We start from the raw sequence: 20,931 nt of genomic DNA, 5'->3' as shown, positions 1-20,931 counted from the left end.
AGGGAGTAATATTTTACTATGTTGCTCCTCTTCGTACTTGTCGTGCGAACTTCATTCATGGCGGGCAACCAGACAGTTTAGCCGAGGAAATTGAAAATATGGTTCGCTCCTATATATCTTGTACAGTATATGCTTGCCCTTTTTAAACTAATGAGTACTGATGTCTCTTAGTTTGTAACTTCAGAGGCTTGTCCAATCTTGGCTGAATAACCGTTTTAGTGAATTTCATCTTTGTTGTGTATGTACTAGATTTGTCCCTTGCACTTATCTACTTCTCTTGATATGATTTGCGACAAGTCCTGACTATTCGCACTTGGCTAGTAGAATTTTGTTTCTGAATGGTAATTGATGTCCTGACTGGCATTGCTTTAGTTTAGTAAATCTGATATGGTTGAAATTTCTGTTTGAGCACTAGGAATCTGTAATTAGGGCAAGTAATGCATCCTTAACAAACAAAAGTATTGATGATGTACTTTATTGAGTTCTTTCATTCCCAACGTGATTATTGATATTCAAGGAGCATCTTGATGGAGGGTAAGTTTCTCCTTAATTCTCCATCTTATACTTCTTATCTGCATTGACCGATATCTCTCGCTGCAGAATGTTATCAGCCACACTTGATTGCTCCTTAGCAAGGTTATAAACGACTTATTTCAGAGGGCCTGCTGAAGCAACTGTTGATACTCTAAGTAGTTCCTAAATGGGATGCAATATTAACATTGCTACGTACTCTATTTCGGCATCAATGACCACGGAAACCATTTTTCAGGTTCACTTTGTCTTGAAGGAACTAGTGAGGAAGTCAATTGGAGAGTGTCATCGTCAGGTGACCTTCTGACATGACTTGATTTGTGATTCTGGTTTGAAATACATCAAACGGAGCTGGAATTGAGACGATTCCCAAGTCCGCAATCAACTAAAGCAGCCACGACCAATGAATCTCTAAAACAACCATTAGATTGGTTGATATGGAAGCATCATATCTGACTGTGGAGTTCTTCCGCAGACTTCCTGAGGAAGTTGAGAGATTAGGAAACCCGGGTGGGAATCCACAGGGACAATCCACATGGCAGCTCAGCAGCTGAGGCAGTAGCTATTGATCCAAATTTCCCGTTTTATGATGTCGTTTTGGTCGCGTTACAACTAGGCGACTTGCTGGATGAAGATCCAACCTTGATGGAGAAGAGGCAGCAGATGGCAAAACGGCTTGAACTGTACAAGAAGGCGAGGGATGAGGTCGATTCTGTATCATTGGCAAGATATTTTGTATATTAAGATGCTTCATAACGATCTATAGCAGACAGAGGTTGTACATTCATCAATTCTTGCATTACCCCTATAATTTACCAGTGTACAGAACCAAGATGTAAGTTTTGAATTTAGTACTATAATTCAGGTACAAGAGCAAAGGGTACAGTTTCATTTAAAAGGGGCAAGTTATTGTCTCGTATATGTTGAAAGAATGGATTTTTTTTTCTATAACTAGAGCTACAAATACAACAGGTCAATCAATGCACCCCTGGCCACATTCCCAGCTCATGTAACTTTGAGCTCCTCTTTCTTCTTGGAAATTTCTTCTAGAGCAGTCCACAACTTCGTCTCGGTATAATCCTTGATCACCATAGCTGCCCCAGCTCCCGTCAACATGCTTTCAGGATTCCTTAGAGCTAGGCCAACCACTGGCATCCCAGCAGCCATCCCAGCTTTTATTCCAGACACAGAATCCTTCATTTATGCAAACAAACTAGGAATTCAATGGAAGACCACATTGTTAAGTAGTATCAAAGTTGATGTTAGAGAAAAGCTAGCCATACCTCAAAGACAAATGCATGATCAGCAGATACTCCAAGTCCCTTCAGAGCATTCAAGTAGGGGTCCGGGAAAGGCTTTGGTCGTTCACACTCGTTTCCAATCACAACTAGTTCGAAGAACTCGTCAAGCCCCAGCAATGAGATCAGCATCTCCGCGTTAGCCCTTGGAGCATTGGTGACTGCAGCGCGTCTCAGACCCTTGTCCTCCACCCATCTGCACAACGCGTCAAGCCCAGCAACCGGCTCCGTTTGTTCTGCAGCCAGTCTGCTTGTTTACGTTAGCACGGAGTACAAAATTATCTACAAGCCAACAGTTTAGGTGTATGTAGTTTAGTAGTACCTTCGAAACATAGCCTCCTTGTCAACAAAAAATTTCCTAGCTCTTTGGAGATCCCAATCTGGGAAGAGAACCTGACAGAGTTCCTCATTATGCTTGCCACTAATATTAGTTATGAAGAATTCCTCAGTTATGGGATCTCCACCATTGTATCCTAGCTGTAATGACATCAAAAGTTGAGCTAAGTAGAGGAGGAAAGAAAAAGGATTATAGGGGGAGGGAGAAAACCTCTTGAAGCATTTCTCTAAATGCATAGTAATGGATAGGATCAGAATCAGCTAGTGTTCCATCAATATCGAATAGGATTGCTTCCAGTGGAGCAACCGGTGCAAGTGAAGAGCACCTAATAATATGATGTAACGCAAAATCCCATCAAACCATTTTGCAAACTTGAACTATAAGAATAATGGGAGTTGAGACAGAGCTCCAATTGAGAGAAAGAGAGTACCTTGGCGTGGACGAAGAAGACATCCGAAAAGAGTAGGTGGGAGGAGCAAATTGGGAGGTGTACGAAGGAGGAAGCTTTGGCAGAAAAGGGGAGAATAGCTGAAGCGCCGCCATAACTACACCACCAATGCTATTTCAATTCTTCCAAATCTCTTCTTGTGTGAATCTATGTCCCTCCACGAATTCCGGTGGCCTACAATCTTGCATCTTCAACCCAATATAAATGTCAACATCTATTGCCTATTTTCTAATATTCGCATATACTGTACTCTACTAGTATTTTAAAATGTTATTCTTGATGCATTATAATCAGCATCACTCTCATTTATAATACATATTCAATTTAATTTTAATACCATAAAATTTCTAATTGACATTATTACAAAATTTGATTTATTATTTTATTCAATAATTTAAGCATAAACAAATTTTGTATTTTTAATTTTCTTTCTGTACATAACATTTTCTTGGACCTAAAAATTCACGAAATTTTGGACCTTCGGAATTTTTCCAAAATTAATTTTCTCCAAGATTATCAAATTATTCGAGGCCAAGGCAGCAACATGTTATTATCAAATCTGTGTGCAGGCTGGAAACTGACCTTCAGTTCCAAAGTTCAACACAATTAAATCATAAGTACATGGTAAAGACATGGAGATAGCTGTAATAACATTCACCACAAATCACTTGGTCTAATTTTGTTTCATAAACTCTACGAGGTAACTGGAAAAATGAGAAAGTCCTACAATCTAACTTTAGATACATGTAGAATGATCTCATCAAATCAAACACCTTCATTTGAAGCTGTCGAACATGATTTTGTTAATTCTGTTAATGCCTATGTCAGATATAGGCTCAATTGGCTGCTCGTCATCATCTACAAAAGGGACATTGCTCAGCATTTCCCTACTAAATTCATCTGCAAATAGGGCAGAAGTGAAAAGGTTACTACTATCTTTGATGCTACATGAGAACACATTTTTATCAATCCTTATTGATGATTCTGGACCAGAGAATATCATGAGTACAGTGTAAGAAAAAACCTAGGAAGTAAATTTACCAAACATTATATTTAAGGAGGTAGGAGGAGGAGTTGCCATAAAGTTCATGCCAATATAAAATGTGATGGCCAGCACAATCGTCACCATCACGTAAGTTGGCACCGCCAAAGCCCAATACCTGAAAAGGTTTTCAAGATATCACTACAAGGCATGTACTGCTATATAGAAGACATTAACCAAGGGTAATGTGTTATTCATCGATTCCATTGCTAAACTCCTCAATCTGATAGTTTTAAGTTTGTAGAGGAAACTTGATTTATGTTTCTACTATTTTTGACCAGCACTCTATCTATCATAACTTGTTGAGACAAAGTGTATAACTTAACAAGACTAGAGGAATTTTGTTCATCTTAGTTGCCTTAAATTTTCCATGATAATTGCAGGAGTAAGCATATTATTTGCATTTTAGAGAGAATGCGCAACAAAAGCAAGCAAGCATATGAAAGCACGAACCTGCTTGGATAGTAATAGATCCCGATAGAATGCAACCAATGGTCAGGAACATACGCCCACACGATGAATATGACTGTTGCGCGAGAAAAAAAGAACCTGTTAGCTGCTATTCTAATTATATAACCTTCAAGATTCTGCAAGCTCCAACAAACATGAGAAACTACACATGAATACTTATCATATCATCCTTGCATCTTCAATCACAGTCCCATATGGTCCATCTACATATATGTACCGCCACAAGCAATCAAGAAAATACATAATCGATCCAATGACGCTTTATCATTAATATGCTTCAATAATGTCCAGCATATTAAAACTCTAGTGACAATATACATCATAATTTACAATTCCACACAAGCCCTAAAAATTAATCACGAATTAATCCGTCGTATTCACACAATTCAAAGATAAATTAGGAACGATAAGCAAAAATTGAGAAAAATGCACAATCAATACTAATCATAGAAATAGAGTGGGTGATTATTCGAAAGGAGCAGATGAATCGGACCTGTAAAAACAACGGTGGTGATGGATCCGACGAATCCATAAACCTCAGAGAGTTTGGGGCCGTGCTCGCCGGAGACGCCTAATTCGGTCTGGGAGCGGTGATCGGCGTCGGAGAAGGAGACGTTGGCTGCCCGGGTCTTGGAGAAGCTCAGAATCCGTCGTGGGCTATTCACAGAGCAACGCTCTTCCATCCTAATTTTGGTTGCTGTGATAAAAAACGTTAATCATATACCACGACTTTAGTATCACGCAAAGTAGAAGCTTGGGAAACTTAAAAACGCTAAAACGCAACTATAAAGTATTTATTACTATAATAATGATATCTTAATTACAAAGGTTACAGTTGGTTGCATTGCCATACCCATATGCTATACAAATCGGAGGCGCTCCTACATATAGATCTCCTCTTATTTCCCTCTCTTTCTTCCAATTCTTCACAACAATTTGGTGAGTTCCACATCTTTCTTTGTCTCCTCGATCCTTTATTAGTAAGGGACTGCGTTTAATTTATGATATTGGTGACTGGATTAGACCACGTAGAGATTTGAAGAAAGTTGGATATCATAGAACGAGTATGAGATTTATGTTGATCTTTTCCTCCTGTTTGGTATCTTTTTGACATTCTATTTTGCTTAATTTTGAGCTATCGTGTCCTTTTTCTGTTGTGTGGTGAATAATTTGAGCAATGGCTGGTTTGATCTCACAATCTATTATGCGATTGGTGAAACTCCAGATCGCGGGAAAATGGATGATCCTCATTGTCTATCTTTTTAGTTGCTTGGAAGATTTCCGTGAATTTGTAGTCAATTGAAAGATTGGATCTTTTTTTTTTATTTAATTTATTCTGTTGGTGAGATGATTTTCTATTTGATTCTGGACTGTCTTTGATGAGATATCATCTTCTTTCGTACTTTTATGTGCTATTGTTTTTAATTCGGCCTTTTTCTATGTGGATTTGATTCCGAAATAATGTTCTTTGATGCGCAATGCCACTGTTTAAAGGATCCAAACCAAATGCGTATTCCATGCATTCAAGTTCTTTGATGAGATATCATCTTCTTTCGTACTTTTATGTGCTATTGTTTTTAATTCGGCCTTTTTCTATGTGGATTTGATTCCGAAATAATGTTCTTTGATGCGCAATGCCACTGTTTAAAGGATCCAAACCAAATGCGTATTCCATGCATTCAAGTTTACTTTTGCTTTCTGTCTTTATTGTTTTCATATTTAATGAAAAGATGTTTGAACCTATATTATATTGTAAGACTAGTTTTTTCTATAGATTTGACCTTCTTCAATCATAAAGATCTTCATATTTTGGCTACATGCTGATAATGTTATCTGAATTTAAGCCTACAAGAATCTAGTTTTCTTTTGTGTTTAATGCTAAGCTGTGACCGTGATTAAAAATGCTTGATCTCTCCGTTCTTCGTAAAGTATTTTGTTTGTTGTCCATGCTTGAAATACATGATGTTGAGATCTCCACAAAAATTAGAAAATTTATGCAAGAAAGTAGTGCTGCTTTTGTTTCAGCTTTAATCAATCAATCTAACTACTTACAAATTTTCCGATTCTTGATTTCTTTGGCTTCTCTCATGTAATCCAATAAGAGCATGAATCTAACTGCCATTGGCTTATTTGCTTGTCTTTCAGATAATTTACTAGATTTTCTGCGGCTGCTATGGGGACTGTTGTGGATGCTGCAAACAAGGTATTTTCTTTCAATCTGGTTGATTGTCATTCTTGAGAATCCTTTCTTTCGATCTGGATTCAAGACAGCTAATTAAGAAGAGCAGTTTTAATAGATATTTGGATCTTCTATCTTGCAAGATACTCACACATTATTTGGTCAGGAAGCAAATGGAAGAGCACCAATCAACAAGAAGGTCACCGTTGTCTTTGTTTTGGGTGAGTTAACACTTTCCTTTCAAAAGATTTATGTTGTCTTGCTCCCACTTGTAGTTTCCGTGTTTCTCATACATGTAAAACCTTTTTTAACTGAGATCTATATAGATACTATCCTGATACATACATGCTTTTTCTCTTTAAACTCGAGCAGGTGGTCCAGGCAGTGGTAAGGGCACGCAGTGTGCAAACATCGTCGAACATTTTGGTTATACTCACCTGAGTGCAGGTGATCTTCTCCGAGCAGAGATCAAATCTGGTTCTGAGAATGGGTAAAGCTTTTTTTCTAGCTCAAACACTATCTATTATGTGGGTTGTTTTTTATATGGGCAGAAGAAAAGATGTTTTTACTGAAGAAGAGTTGCTTTGTCTTTCCTAATTGCTCTTTTACTCATCTTGATATTGTATGGAGTCCTTAGGTTTCTGGTACTGTTTAACCATGGACCTTGATCTAAGATTGTGGTTGGCTAATAAACACTGAGCGAACTAATAATATAGTCACTTTCTTAAAATAATGCATTTGTCTCAAGGCATAAGTGTTTTCTTTGTTTTCATCTTACAGTTTCTATGGTTACCTGTAGGACTATGATTCAAAACATGATCAAGGAGGGAAAAATTGTACCTTCAGAGGTGACAATCAAGCTTCTGAAACGAGCAATAGAGGAAAACGGAAACGACAAGTTTCTTATTGACGGTTTCCCACGTAATGAGGAGAATCGTGCGGCATTTGAGTCTGTAGTAAGTTTATGTTTACTATATATATGCATATCGAGTTATTTGATATGATTGATGTCTTCCTTGCATTAGCATTTGGCATGCTAATATGAGATGGTTTACAACATCCCAAAAGCAAGTAATACATCTTATGATCATCCCCTGGCTGTTCGATCCATGATTCCATGTTACAGCTTGCTTTTTCTTTCCGCAGACCGGCGTCCAGCCAGAATTTGTACTTTTCTTTGACTGTTCTGAGGAAGAAATGGAGAAACGCTTGCTGGGTAGAAACCAGGTTACATATATAATAAGTGTTCTAATCAGCTTTCTTCTTCTAGTGGTGTCTGTATTCATCTTCACTCCTTTTTAAATTTCTCTTCCTGTATAGGGTAGGGAGGATGATAATATCGAGACTATAAGGAAGAGATTTAAGGTTTACTTGGAATCTAGTCTCCCAGTTATTGAATATTACAGTGCAAAAGGCAAGGTTAAGAAGGTAATTTAATCACCATTTGCACCTTTGTTTGTATAGTCAGAAGAAGCCAACTATAATACTTGATGTTTCCTTGGAATTAGATTGATGCCACAAGACCAGTTGGAGAAGTTTTTGAGGCAGTCAAAGCAATTTTCACCAAGGTTAGCATTACTGCTCTTCCAGTGGAATGATACATAAAAGTGCTCCCAGATGACGTCATGCGACACACCCTGAAGTAAACATCACTTGGTGTAGCGTAAAGTAGAATGCTCTTATTATGGTGTTCTAATGAATTACTTACTATTTTACGAAAAAAAATTTATGTTACCTGCCACTTTCAGTCTTGGTCACAAACTGACTACACTGGTATGACAAATAAATAGCAAATTTCAATTGTTAATAGATTCAAGTGAGTCAGATACAAGGATTTCTCTCATTGTGGAAAGGAGTCATGGTGTACGTAGAATTCAAATTTCAGTAACCAATTATTGACCAGTTTGTACTGTTTCTGGGCTGGGAGATCAGCTGAGTTGGAATCTACAATTTTTTAGGAATATGATCACACCCTTTGCATCAATATCCTCCTATGTAATAAATTTTCTCTCTTGACACAGGTTGCTGCTTAAATTTGGGACTTCACTCATCATTTTGCACCAGATATCAGTGTAGGTAATGATTTACTAACTACTTGATATACTGCATTTTGTGATGAGTCAGTCCTATAAATTGAACAGACTCAACAGACACTGCTCTGATAATTACGCAGAAATTGTGTATTCCGCTTCTTATATTGTTTGTATTTTGGTGCAACGGTACCTCAAAGTTTTATTGGTTTTCTTGGGCAGGCAGTTATGAGATATATGGCTTGACGAAGTCTGTGTGTCATCACTGGATTTCTTCCCCTTAGGTGGAAGGCTTACATTTTTACTTTTTTTTTCGATTTTATTGTTGTGAGGTTTCTTGCCTCTATATTGTTTTACCATAGTGTCTCAACGAGGTTATTGCCTCTATATATGCTCTCATATATATCTAATATACGAACAGCTGAATTCTCCTATGTTTTATATTTCTTAGTAATAAGATTGCTACATGTTCATTCATCCTTTATTTGTTTGCTCTAAATTATGGATTTATTTTAATGCAGAGAATTATTTGATTATTTGGACGATTATATACTTCATCTGTCACTAAATTAATTCTTCATATATGGTCTGAATCCATCACTAATTTTAAAATACATTACAGTATCCACATTGGTAAAATAGTTCAAAATTGAACTCACTTGTAGTAATAGAAACTCTGAGAAAACTACAAGGAAAAAGTCAATAATTAATTTAACACAGTCCCAGCACGGCCCTCTATTTAATTTTCAATTTTTATTTATCAAACTCCACTTTGACTAAACATGTGACTTCTATTCGGTCATCTCCAAATTCAAAAAATCACCATTCTTTTTTTTTCAAATAATTTACCGCTGAATCCAATTCAACTTATTCAACCTTTGTAAGAATTCTTCTCTGTCACAATCTTGATTTAATTCTCTCATCATAACTATATAAGCAATCAGATCAACCTCATTTCTCAACACCAAAAACAGAGCATTTTACAAACAAACTTGATCAAGCATGGGATCATTCACCTCCATTTCTCTCACCTTCCTCAACAAAATTTCCGACCAAAATGACCGGATAACTGCAGCTTCCGACTTCGACGGGAGCTCGGAGACTGAGCTCTACTGTTCCATATGCCTAAACGACATATGCGGCGGCGATGGGTGCCGGAAGCTGCCGGAATGCGGCCACACCTTCCATTCGAGGTGCATTGATGTGTGGCTTCAATCACACTCCACGTGTCCTCTTTGCAGAGCTCAACTGCCTCAGATTATTTCACTCAATCGGAGTCAATACGAGTGGAAAGATGTCGTGTCCACGCTTTTGGCGCTGATTAACGATTTTCTGCACAAAATGTGCAATCCTCTCAACGATGAGCTCTCGTCCATGCTGTGTGCCAACATTTAATGCTTCTTGATCTTGTTTTGTTTGTTGATTCTTTGTATGTGAATTACAGTTGTTGCGACAGAAAAAATCGTTTTGTAATCTTGTGTTCTTGTAGTAAATATTGAATGAACCTAATTAATACAAAAACAAACCAATGGGCGGTTCTAATCAGACCAGAAAACCGATTACACGAAGGGCATGGGAATCGGACAGAATAAGATTTCGGTCTACTAATTGGCCGGTTCCGAAGAACCGATTTTTTCATTCAATTTTAATTTGATGTTATTCAAATAAAAATTTATACAATTCAATATCGATAAAAATTAACAATCCAACACTAAAAATATAACAATTCATGAATTTAATACCTAAAAATTAAAATACAAACCAACAATATTCATTATCTAATACCTAAAAATTTGATAATCCAATACTTGAATGTTCAGTAATCTAATAACTAAAAAAACTAAACAATTAAATACGTACAAACATTTAGATATTTGTATTAGTGTACGTTAAATAATTATAAAATATAAAATTGAAATTGAAATTTAATAGGGTCCCAGGAGAGAACCGAGCATAATCGGTACCATAACCAGACCGGAAACCAATCCTTTGGTCTTGATTCATTGCAAAACCGGTTGAAATTGGTCCGGTCGGATAACCGAATAAGCACACATGTACTGTAGTAAGAAAGAGAAATTGCATGAGAAAATAAATGGAGTACATATATATGGTGGTGGTCATTTGGAAATGGTTGTGGGGCGAAAGCCATGTCTAATAGCAGCCTCCCAAATCTTGTCGACGTCGAACATGGAGTGGCCGCACTCGTGCACGTCCCACCCCTCGAGGGCGTGCAGTATTCCGGCCACGCGCGCAGCACTCATGACTCTTCTCGGCAGCCAATTCTACCAAAACATGCCTTAAATATGTGGGAAACAGAGGACCTGAAATGCATCTCGAAACAGAGTAAGTCTACACTACTAACCTCACAAGAATGAAGATTTTGGAGAGAAGGAGGGGCGATCATGGAAGGAGTGTGGCAGTACGAGGCGTCGTCCCGCTCCTTTTTTGGCGGGAAATGGGAGAAAGGAATGAAGAGAGTATTCCCCTTTGGTGCCTTGAGCTGTTCATCCCTTGATAATCCATCTCCAACTATCCATACCTTCTGACTCTGACTTTTGGACACTGCAACTTCACCCTTAGTTGCCGCGGATAGCTTAAGCATCTCCTTTTCGTAGAATGTTGCAACCTGAATGCCGCGTTGGAGCAAAGCGGATACGACGGCGAAAGCAAGTTTGGAGAGAGCGCCACGGAATAGGATTTCGGTTGTTCCTGTGGGAATGCTGTTTAGCACAATGGCTACTGCTAGACTGCTTCCATCAACAACTTTTGCTTTCAGTTTTGGGTATCTTTCAATGAAAAATTCTCCACTTCTGTTCACTTCCTGGCTCTGATAATTCACCAAATAGCTTCATTTTAGCATGACTAGTGTCTACTGTATTTCATAATTGGTTAAGGTTAGGAGGACTTGCCTGATTGAGCAATCCTAGGCTTATGACTTTGGAGCCTCGTACATCAGCTTCGAGAATGGCTTCTTCGATTAAGGTATTGATACGTTGTCGTTGCCATTTGAGGCCATACTACACGTATATTTGGGCGATGAAGGCTTGATATAACATGACAACATGCATGACTATATATAATATATATATATGGTGTGTTTAATTACCTGTATACTATAACGTGGGATGGTCCACGTCTGTAGCTTGAGTTTTCCGAACATGTTTGTCTCTACAAGAAAGGTGCTGCCACCATTGATGAAGGTGAGCAGCCATGACAGAGGAGGCCACGCGCTCCATTTGGATTCATGAGGCCTTGAAGCGAACGAGGCGAATCCAAGGCGGAGGTGGAAGATGGATTCCGGCATGGTTAAGTGGGTGAGGTGCACCACGTCGGGAATCTCCTGTGGCCTCTCGAGTGAGCTCTCGTAGAGGGCATCGGATGACCTGTCAGCAGTGCCATGGATGTAGTCGTACAGCGGCATGAAGAGACAATAGTTGGTCCGGAACTGACTGTGATGCAGCGAGTGGAACCTGATAGACATGACAATCATATAAAATCGAATATATAGATTGCGTTCAGTTCGTTAAATAAGATAATTAAACGATCTCATATATAGTCATAAGTAAAGTAAACATAGAAACTGAACGACCCCGTATAGAGTCACAAGTAAACATGACAACTGAACGACACCATACACAGTCATAAGTAAACATACTTACGAAGGCGTATACATGAAGTATTTGAGAGGAGGGAAGACGGAAAAGAGGCATTTAGGGATGAACTCGAAGTTGCAGTGCCCCATATTGTTCATGAAATCAATGTAGGTTATGTATCCAAAGATAGAAGCCAAGGAAGCCACGCCCATAAAAAAGGTTCCAAAAAGTGGAATCCCAAACAGCATAAAGTAGGCTATGTGCTCTGCAAAGGGATGTATCACAGCTGCATGATCATCATAAACGCCGTTAACTTCTCACCCCCACAAAACACAAAACAAAAACACCATAATTTGCTTACATGAAATGGGCTCGGTGACGATGGAGGAGTGGTGGTGAGAATGGTATCTAGAGTAGAGATAATGGTGGTGCAGAGCTCTGTGCAGCCAGTAGTAGAGGAACTCGATGGGGCCGGCATGGAGCAATGCAGTTATAACGACGCCGTCAGTCCTCCACGCCGGCAAGGAAGAGGAGGCTGGCAGTATGGAGTTGAAAAAGTAGAAGAGAAGTCCGTTCAACAGAATTTGATCATCCCTAAATGCAACAGACATTGTAATTTAGCAATTTGAAAGAAATTTTAAAAAAAAAAAAAAAGTGAGTACTCCTACTAGAAAGAAAATATATGGAGCAGACCAGTTGGTCTCTCTGTCAACTTGTTGGAATTCGATTGGTCTTTGAGAGATCTTGTTGTTGCCTTTAGCAGTTCTGTGGCGAGAGAAGGATATCCAAATCTGGTTGTGGAGAGCTCTTGAGAGCAGAAATGGGAGGATCAGGAGATTAAAGTAGTCCAACTCCAACCCATTTTTGGCTTTTGCTACAGAATGCATTGCCCATGGAGCCAACATTATATACTACAAATCAAATTGTGTTAAGATTGATGAAAACGATAAACATAAGAGTTGTACGTGATGACAAACAGACTAGAGTACCTTTAAACTTCCAAGAGGCTTCCATGGCCAATCGGTAAGCATTCCTGGTTTGGTAGCCATTTTCTTGATGTTTTTTTCTGTCTGAATATCAGCCTCTTAAATAGAAAAAATGTCACGAAAAATTTAAAAGAATTTTTTTAAAACAAATAAAATCAAGGACAATATATATGTTACATGTAAGTATACTAATATATTTATACTCTCTTTTTGTAGAAAGTACAGTTAACCTAACTTTTCTGTCTCCACATGCTCCGGCAAGTGTAGTAGTAAAAGATAAATTTTGGCTAAAGTGTCAGTTATTATAAACTTACAAATTTTACCTCAAAAATATAAAAAGAAAGAGAAATGAAAACATTGAAAAGGACGATTAGCATAAAATAATAAATCTGAATTCAATTTCAGTTTTATTTTTATAATTTTCCAAAATACTGAATCTGTATGAGAATAATGCAAAATCGATGAAGTATAAGAGAGAGTAATGATATGCTGCGCGATTGAATTTGCGCGACGGATGAGCGCTTCCAATCCACGTCTGAAGATTCTTTTTTTATCTATACATTTCTCTCTCATCAACCTCTCTCCCTCCGTGAACACCGCTCATAATCTCTCTCCCTCATTCATTTTTACAAAATGAAGCTCCAGCTCTCGTTATTTTCTTCTTCCCTTTTCTCTATATCATTTTCACATATATAAATTGCAACTTCGTTTTTTTCACTATGAAATAAGAATTCCGTATTCCTTCCCTTCAATAATGTATGTATTCCTTCCCCAACTTCTCGATATTTGCTACCCCAATTTAATAATTTCATTGAAAGTTTTAATCATTTCAATTAATTTCACTCTCCAAAAATGTTTTAATTTTCTTCATCGTTTTGGATGCTCTGCAAATTTTAAGCTTTTCTTCCATCTCCCCACATTCTGATCCTTTTTTGTTTTCGAAATTTGAAGATTTTGATATTTGGGGATAAGTCTAGTGGTCGACGTGGAATTCTAAATTTGGGAGAGTTGGAATTGTGGAAGCATCGTTGACTCTTGTGAAGAAATAAGAGTAGTGGTTGGTGATGATTAAGGAAGGAAAATTTCCAAGTATTTGTGACCTTTTAGAAAGAACGATGAATTGTGGTTTAAGAATTGATAAGAAAGGTTGGAATTCCGCAAGAATGAAGAGTGATTTTTGCAGCTCATTTAGGGGAAGTAAAATTCAACGAAAGTTTGTCTATTTGCCATTTTTTCACCTTTTGAGATAAAATTTCAATTGAAATTGTAGCCTGAACATCGAAAATTGGTGAGCTTTCTTAGATACCTATCTCTGACTTTTATGCAAAAATTTTTGAAAACGCAGTCAAAACAATGGAAGGATAAAATTGCGTATAGAGTTCAATTTTGTAAAAGAATGGTGGAGAGAGATTCTGAAGATGAGTTTCTTTCACAATTAAAAAAAAATAAAAAGGAGTGGAGCGGTGTTGACGAAGCATAGAAGTAAGATAATTTAATATTGATAATATATGCAAAAGAAGTAAACAGTTGTCTAACGTGGAATGGCGCTCATCAGTCGCCCAAATCAGTCGCGTAGCATAACATTTCTTGTATAAGAGATATAAACATAGAAGGTAAATGTAGCATTATTAATGAAAAAAACATCCCATATCATTAAACAAAAAAAAATAACAAATATAGATAGTGATTAGTTTTAGTAAACAATCTGAAGTACAAAAAAGTATGACACGACAAGGGTTCCAAAAAACTCTAAGGCATAGATCAAACTATTTTCCAACTACACGACAATATTAATATGAGATTATGAGTCCAATTATTCAACAATTCCCATACGTACTTTTAATTTTAAATACCCAAATTCTCTTCATACCAACTTTTTAAATTTGAAATATTAGTTTTGGGCAAATTGCTCGACGAGTAATGAATTTTGGTATCTGACACAATTTTAAATTTAGATAAAATGAAATTTTGTATTAGGTCACAATTAATTCACCACGAAAAAATCTTGTCGCTTATAATAGTATAGTATTATTGATGATTTTCAACCAAGTAATGTTGTTTTCTTTATGAATTGATAACATCATAAAATTTACAAACAATGACGTCAATGTATGGTTTCCCGACGGTCATATTATACGGAGTACATAATTTCACCTAAAAAAATTTCCGTTATAAAATCAATTCGAATAAATTCAAATTTCGTCATTTTTCTTACTATATTTGCCAAATTTGGAAAATTGTTTAGAGTACATCTAACACTATCAATAGCAAATAGCCAATGCACAACCTGTCGGCTGTCACGTACAGACTAAAATTGGATTCGATGGGTAGTTGCACCTTTAAATATTCGAAAAGCTGATATTGTATTTTTCTTTTTATAGACAAATATAAAATACTCCCTCTGTCCCATAGAAATAGGTAATTTAGGATTGACACGAGTTTTAATGTGTAATTGGTAAAGTAAGAGAGAAGAAAAAGTAGTTGAAATTGTGTAGTTGATCGTGGGGTCGATAAATGATAAAGGAAAAAGAAGGAGAAAAAGGTTTCCATAAATGGATATGGACTATTTCTACGAAATGGAGGGAGTAATTTTTGTTCCTTTAGTGTCACCTTTTTTTCTGAAATTAATCTTAATTTGAACACATGCAATTCCTAAGCTAATTGCTGACATACTCCTAGCGACCAACGGTTAATTAGATTCAAACTTTATTCATTGTACGACTATGATTTACCTTTTTTTTTATTATTATTCGTGACTTCTCTTTGTATATATGGAGTAATAAAAACAATTATTGTAGCAATCACAATCCTTGTGTCTCACACATAAACGAGTAACACGACTGAAGGAATGGGATAGATGATGTGAACCAATTAATTATTTTCGTCTATATTTGTGAAAGACGGGGATAGATGATGCAGAGAACCAAGAAATTATTGGCCTATATTTTGTCAAGGATTGAATTTGAACACCTCTCTCACTTTCTGAGAATTTGAATCGCACAGAAACGAATAACACGAAAAAAATTCCCTTATTTATCTTATAACGTGTAGTCAAATGGCCACATGGGTTGTTTGGATCATAGACCATAGTGCAGACTGATTAATTACTCGTTTTAGACTAGTCACTTCATTGGTTTTATCTTTTATATAAACCATTATTAATTAACCCTACCTATTAAACTCATTACTGTTTAATCATACTATAGGTACCCCATCAAAATTTAACAAGAAAAATATGTATTTAGTTCTACAGTACTTATTACTTTTATAATAGCTCTCCCATTGGTGGAGACAAAAAAATGAAATCGAAAATACTAATGAAAACGTAATCGTATAGGTCCACAGAACCACAACGGGCCTAATTAATTGATGAGTTTTGTAAATGCAAAGATAGGGTAGGAAATTGGTTTATCATGCATTTTCTTTATATATATAGGTAACATACATGAGTGTTCCTTCAACAAACGGCACAGTCACCTGAATGTGATTCTGTTCATGCGTAAATTATCCAAATTTCTCAACCCCACCAACCTACTGATGTGACGATACTAGATTTTTTTTATAACAATGCGCATACTTTCTTATTTTAATGGGCTTTAAGAAAGTTGTTTCACGGAAACCGATCAAAGAAAAATAGTTGTTATACATCCTCTTGTGAAAGTTGATTTGGAAAGAATATCATGAATCTTACAAAATATGTGATTTAGACTCTTAAAATTTTACTTGAGTTTGGTTTTGATGTCACCAATTTTCAGGTTTGCGACAGTAAAATTATTGGACTCATTTTCACTGAGAAGAAGATTATGTTTTCTGAACAGCAGAAGTAATAGAACACAGCATTTGAACTATGCTTGGGATAATTAATCATAAATTCATAAATTATCTAAACTAATACTTAGTATGTAAATCTGAAATTAGTTCAACTAATATTGCAGACACGGTTTACGACTTAGCTTAATTAATGATTTCGATTAATTAATTTGCAAATCAATAGATTCGCTTATATAATAAATACATAACCTAACTTTGTTTGATAACTATAGATAAAGTTTAAGAATAAAATGAAATTAATTATTATTAAGATGATTATTATATTACTAAATTACTCTTTATATTGCAATTGAAGTTTTTGGGAGACACGTTTTTTTATGCGTCACAGTAAAATAACAACTTAGTTTTGCGTTTTACAAGTAAGAAAAAAAATCTCTTAAATATGGGACCTATTTTGGTGCATGCTCCCACTTCCAGAAATTTGCCAAATATTTTTGACCTATTCAACTTTAATTGACATCTTAATTTGGCCAAAAATCCTTTTCCAACACGTTGAATACACCGAAAGATATTAAAAAGAGCCTTTCTTGATTTTAGTACTAGTCGAGAAACACACTAATCAATCACATCACTAGTGTTCTTCAATAAATTTGATACGACTCACACCATCTTCTTGTCTCTAGTTACTTACACGTTTGTACATTAATCTACAGCCATGTTTGTTTGGCACGGATTATGCCATTTGAAAGTAATCTGAATCCTAATTATTAAATTTCGATGTCTGGTTTGATAATAAGAAAATCAGGAAAGTAACCTGATTCCTAATTTTTAAATTACTATGTTTGATATGATTTTTTATAAAATAGTGAAAGTAATCATATTCCTAATATCAAGGAAATTTGATGTAAAATCCGGGATTCTTTTTCCTCCCTCTAACCCAAGTATTCTTTTTCCCTAAACCAAAATTGTAGAATTACGTATTCTTTCGTCTTCTTCTTCGACGGTTTTTCATTCTTAAACTTTTCTTCATCATTTTTAAACTTTTCTTCCTCAATATGGTTCTCAAGGAAAATTATTCTCATGCAAATTTAGTATTCAATGTACAAACTTAGTATTTCTAACGCCATTTCGATGATTATTATATACATATACACAAATTTAGTATTCAATGTACAAACTTTTTTCTAAAACTTCTTTAATTATTTTTCTTATGTGTTCATAATCTGGTATTAATATTGTAGAAATTAAGTTTTCCCAAAGTCAATTAAACTCGCAATCGATATCTTTAGTTGATTTCAAATTAGTGTTTAATATTTTTTTTTTCTTGTTGGGGCTCTCCATACATTGTTGTCTATATAATTTCTCACTTAGTTGTTTCAATTTTTTCTAATTCAAATGAAACAAAAAGTGAAGATTTTGGAGTTTTGCAAAGATTAGGGTTCTAAAAAGACACGATTGCTTCTCCAACTGCATCAAGTTATTTCAAGATTAGTACTCCCTCCGTCCCGGCTAAGATGACATTGCTTAGCAGTGTAGTTAGGAGTGAAATGGACAAAGTCTGTTTTAATTGGAGAGAGAAGGTGGATGTAGGTATTAAAATAGAGAGATGAAGAATGATGGATATTTTAATAGGAGTGAGAAAAAAGTGGTTGGTTGTATGGAGAGAGAAAGTTACCAAAAAAGGAAATATATCATCTTAGTTGGGACAGTAAAAAGGAAACGTGTCATAGCGGGACGGAGGAGTATTATTTAATAATTTTTATCAATTTATTAGATTATTCCAAAAATAAAAATTTATAGTTTTGAAATCTCCAAACACAGTATTTTAATTCCTCGGGATTCATATTTCTAGTGTCGTATTCCTAGGAATGATAAATTTTAAAAACCATAATCAAGAAATCATATTCCTGAAAGGAAATCATTTTCCTTAACAACTTTACTTTTCCATCAAATAAACACGGCCTACAGGTGCCTATTTTGTACACATTTGTAGCACAGTGAAATGCCATATTTTTTTTTATTTTATGCTTGGATGCGAACATTATTTAAAATTTTGAATCTGATTAAAAAGTTGATGTATTAATGAATGCTGTCAATTGTCATCTTCATGTTTTTCTCATTTCAGAATAAAAATGATCTTACTTACGTTCGTAAATGTCTAATTTTGCAATGCCTATTAATTTGGTATTGTGATTGTCGTTTATTTGTTATTTAGGACAAATAGTCAAAAAACCACAAAGTTTGTTATTAAATATAGTCTGAATTGTGATCTGAAATGCCCTGTTTTATAATTAGAAATACCACATTTTCTCATACTTGGATGCTAAATTTATAAATTTGAATGTTATTTGCATCCAATCCAAAAGTTGATGTATTATAGATACAAATTTTTTTTATAAATTTTAATACTCTCTCCGTTTCAATTAAGTTGGGTCACTTCTTTGAACATGGAGATTAAGAAATTGCGTTGGATAAGTTAAATAATATAGTAAAATAAAATAGGAGAGAGGAAAAAAGTAGGAGAGATAAGAGAGAGTAAAGTATTTAATGGAGTAAAATAAGAGTGATTAGATGTTTTATTTTTAGTTAAAAATGAAATGACTCAACTTTGTTGGGACGTCCCAAAGAAGGATTGTGACTCAATTTAGTTGCGACGGATGGAGTATTAAATTAACTAGTTAATCTGGTTAATTAGATTTACAATTAAGTAATTAATTGGTCAAAATACATTTGACTTAACTACGAAAACATATTGTTTGGGACCAAAATGAAACAAACTTAATGTATATGACCAAAAAGTTTTTTAGAGCAAATGTAAGAAATCAAATGTGGACTTTAGTCTAAAATTAAATATCTAGAAATTTAAGAAAAAATATTATTTTACTTAAATATTGTATAATTATTTCGAATCAAGCTCGAAATCATATGAAAATTTATTATAAAATTTCCATCACTTCTTTTGTATTGCTATATAATGATAAATAACAAAATTAATTCATGTCATAATTCAATTAAATTTAAAATTTAGGGGTCTTATGTACGTGTACAATTTATGTATATTTATCTTTATTATAAAAATAATTTGTTTCGATCACATAAATAAACCAGAAAATTAAACTAGTGAAGAAAAGTTTAATGATGGTCTAATTGGGTCTTGGCAAAAAAAAAAAGAACATTAAATTGAATTGGGCCTGGTCTATCATCACAATAGAATATATTTTACTGCTAGGGATGGATCTAAAAAACAACAAATTAAATTGGTTTTTTATCCTTGTTTTGAATAAAATATTCAAGAAGAAAAATATGCTCCATATTTTAGTTCAAGTGCTATTTAAATTCGCAGCACAGTTGTATATATGGGCAGATCATGTGCATTTTGATTTTGAATATTGATGGATTGAAATATATATAAAGAAGACTTTTATATGGAAGAGAATTTTTATCTTTACAAAATAAATAAGGCCTGTATATATTCACCTTAGATTATTAAAGTTTCATAAGAAATTAAAGTAAGCGATTATATTATAGGTATATCAAAATTCGTAGAACTACTACATATTTTGTAACTGCTAATTTAAATGGATTAACTTTTTTGCGAGAGACTACTCTTATGGGATGGAGGAGTACTAAGTCAGCGCCAATGCCTCTTCCATAACCAAATCTTGACCTGCCATTTCAAAGTGAATGCTCTTTCGCAAGTAAATGGATTGATTTTTAGTAAATAATGATGTAAGAATGGTCTTATAATATTATACGGTTAGGATTAATAAATTATAGCTCAAAAAAATTATGATCCAAATGATCAACCTAAACTGAATAATCTGTGATCCAATAAAATTGATCGAAATTAACTTTTGTGCCACATTATATCAAGTGAAGGGGTCCACCATCTATTTTATGTTTGTGGGGGATGGAGTAGAAATAAGGGAAAGTATTAGGTGATCCCAACCGTTAAAGTAGGGATATTTATCCCTCTTCAAACTAAAGCAGTCTAAAAAATTAAGTTCAATGAACAAATATCCATCTAACTCTGTTTTTTTCCTTCAAGCATTTGGATGGGATTGACTAAAACTTTGTGGTGATTAAGAATTTTGCTAGCATGAAGTTTGATAAGTAATGGCAAGAAGTGAAATGCAATACTGATTATTCGCAAATACATAGTAGTATATCACTGAAGCAGAGGCAAACACACTAAGTTTTCTTTGATATGGGATGGATAAATATGATTTGGGTTGGGTTTTGAAT

General features: G+C 35.1%; 5 protein-coding genes across 8 annotated transcripts; 2 read left to right on the top strand and 3 right to left on the bottom strand.

The window, feature by feature from the left end:
• Positions 1-1,352: 1,352 nt before the first annotated feature.
• LOC125192382 (haloacid dehalogenase-like hydrolase domain-containing protein Sgpp) lies at positions 1,353-2,727 on the bottom strand. The gene is made up of 5 exons (XM_048089919.1): positions 2,597-2,727; positions 2,377-2,491; positions 2,152-2,306; positions 1,815-2,076; positions 1,353-1,725 (listed from the first exon to the last, which is right to left on the bottom strand). Exons 1-5 carry the CDS (start codon positions 2,707-2,709, stop codon positions 1,537-1,539), a joined length of 834 nt encoding a protein of 277 aa, XP_047945876.1. The 5' UTR covers positions 2,710-2,727; the 3' UTR covers positions 1,353-1,536.
• Positions 2,720-4,810, bottom strand: LOC125192384 (phosphatidylinositol N-acetylglucosaminyltransferase subunit P-like). Of its 2 annotated transcripts, XM_048089923.1 has the most exons (5): positions 4,621-4,810; positions 4,110-4,182; positions 3,656-3,774; positions 3,388-3,514; positions 2,720-2,802 (listed from the first exon to the last, which is right to left on the bottom strand). In XM_048089923.1, exons 1-4 carry the CDS (start codon positions 4,808-4,810, stop codon positions 3,390-3,392), a joined length of 507 nt encoding a protein of 168 aa, XP_047945880.1. In that variant the 3' UTR covers positions 2,720-2,802; positions 3,388-3,389. The 2 variants fall into 2 exon arrangements, with proteins under 2 accessions (XP_047945880.1, XP_047945881.1); XM_048089924.1 differs by lacking the exon at positions 2,720-2,802 and having other exon boundaries at positions 3,283-3,514.
• Positions 4,811-4,979: 169 nt separating this feature from the next.
• On the top strand, positions 4,980-8,813 carry LOC125192383 (UMP-CMP kinase 3-like). Of its 3 annotated transcripts, none has more exons than XM_048089922.1 (10): positions 4,980-5,066; positions 6,273-6,330; positions 6,473-6,527; positions 6,679-6,796; positions 7,106-7,262; positions 7,453-7,533; positions 7,627-7,734; positions 7,815-7,874; positions 8,328-8,382; positions 8,563-8,813. In XM_048089922.1, exons 2-9 carry the CDS (start codon positions 6,301-6,303, stop codon positions 8,337-8,339), a joined length of 621 nt encoding a protein of 206 aa, XP_047945879.1. In that variant the 5' UTR covers positions 4,980-5,066; positions 6,273-6,300; the 3' UTR covers positions 8,340-8,382; positions 8,563-8,813. The 3 variants fall into 3 exon arrangements, with proteins under 3 accessions (XP_047945879.1, XP_047945877.1, XP_047945878.1); XM_048089920.1 differs by having other exon boundaries at positions 8,559-8,813; XM_048089921.1 differs by lacking the exon at positions 4,980-5,066 and adding an exon at positions 5,175-5,191 and having other exon boundaries at positions 8,559-8,813.
• Positions 8,814-9,338: 525 nt separating this feature from the next.
• Positions 9,339-9,731, top strand: LOC125195308 (RING-H2 finger protein ATL7-like). Its single transcript, XM_048093477.1, has one exon. It carries the CDS (start codon positions 9,339-9,341, stop codon positions 9,729-9,731), a length of 393 nt encoding a protein of 130 aa, XP_047949434.1.
• A 458-nt stretch (positions 9,732-10,189) lies between these two features.
• Positions 10,190-13,030, bottom strand: LOC125196666 (very-long-chain aldehyde decarbonylase CER1-like). The gene is made up of 8 exons (XM_048095271.1): positions 12,919-13,030; positions 12,623-12,840; positions 12,291-12,523; positions 11,996-12,215; positions 11,443-11,806; positions 11,246-11,353; positions 10,699-11,163; positions 10,190-10,618 (listed from the first exon to the last, which is right to left on the bottom strand). The coding sequence occupies exons 1-8, from the start codon at positions 12,976-12,978 to the stop codon at positions 10,454-10,456; spliced, it is 1,833 nt and encodes a 610-aa protein (XP_047951228.1). The 5' UTR covers positions 12,979-13,030; the 3' UTR covers positions 10,190-10,453.
• Positions 13,031-20,931: the final 7,901 nt, after the last annotated feature.

Source organism: Salvia hispanica, chromosome 6 (genome assembly GCF_023119035.1).
Source record: "Salvia hispanica cultivar TCC Black 2014 chromosome 6, UniMelb_Shisp_WGS_1.0, whole genome shotgun sequence".
In the NCBI taxonomy this organism is placed as follows: domain Eukaryota; kingdom Viridiplantae; phylum Streptophyta; class Magnoliopsida; order Lamiales; family Lamiaceae; genus Salvia; species Salvia hispanica.
Note: the sequence above shows the minus strand (reverse complement) of the source record. Positions and strands in the feature narration are given on the sequence as shown.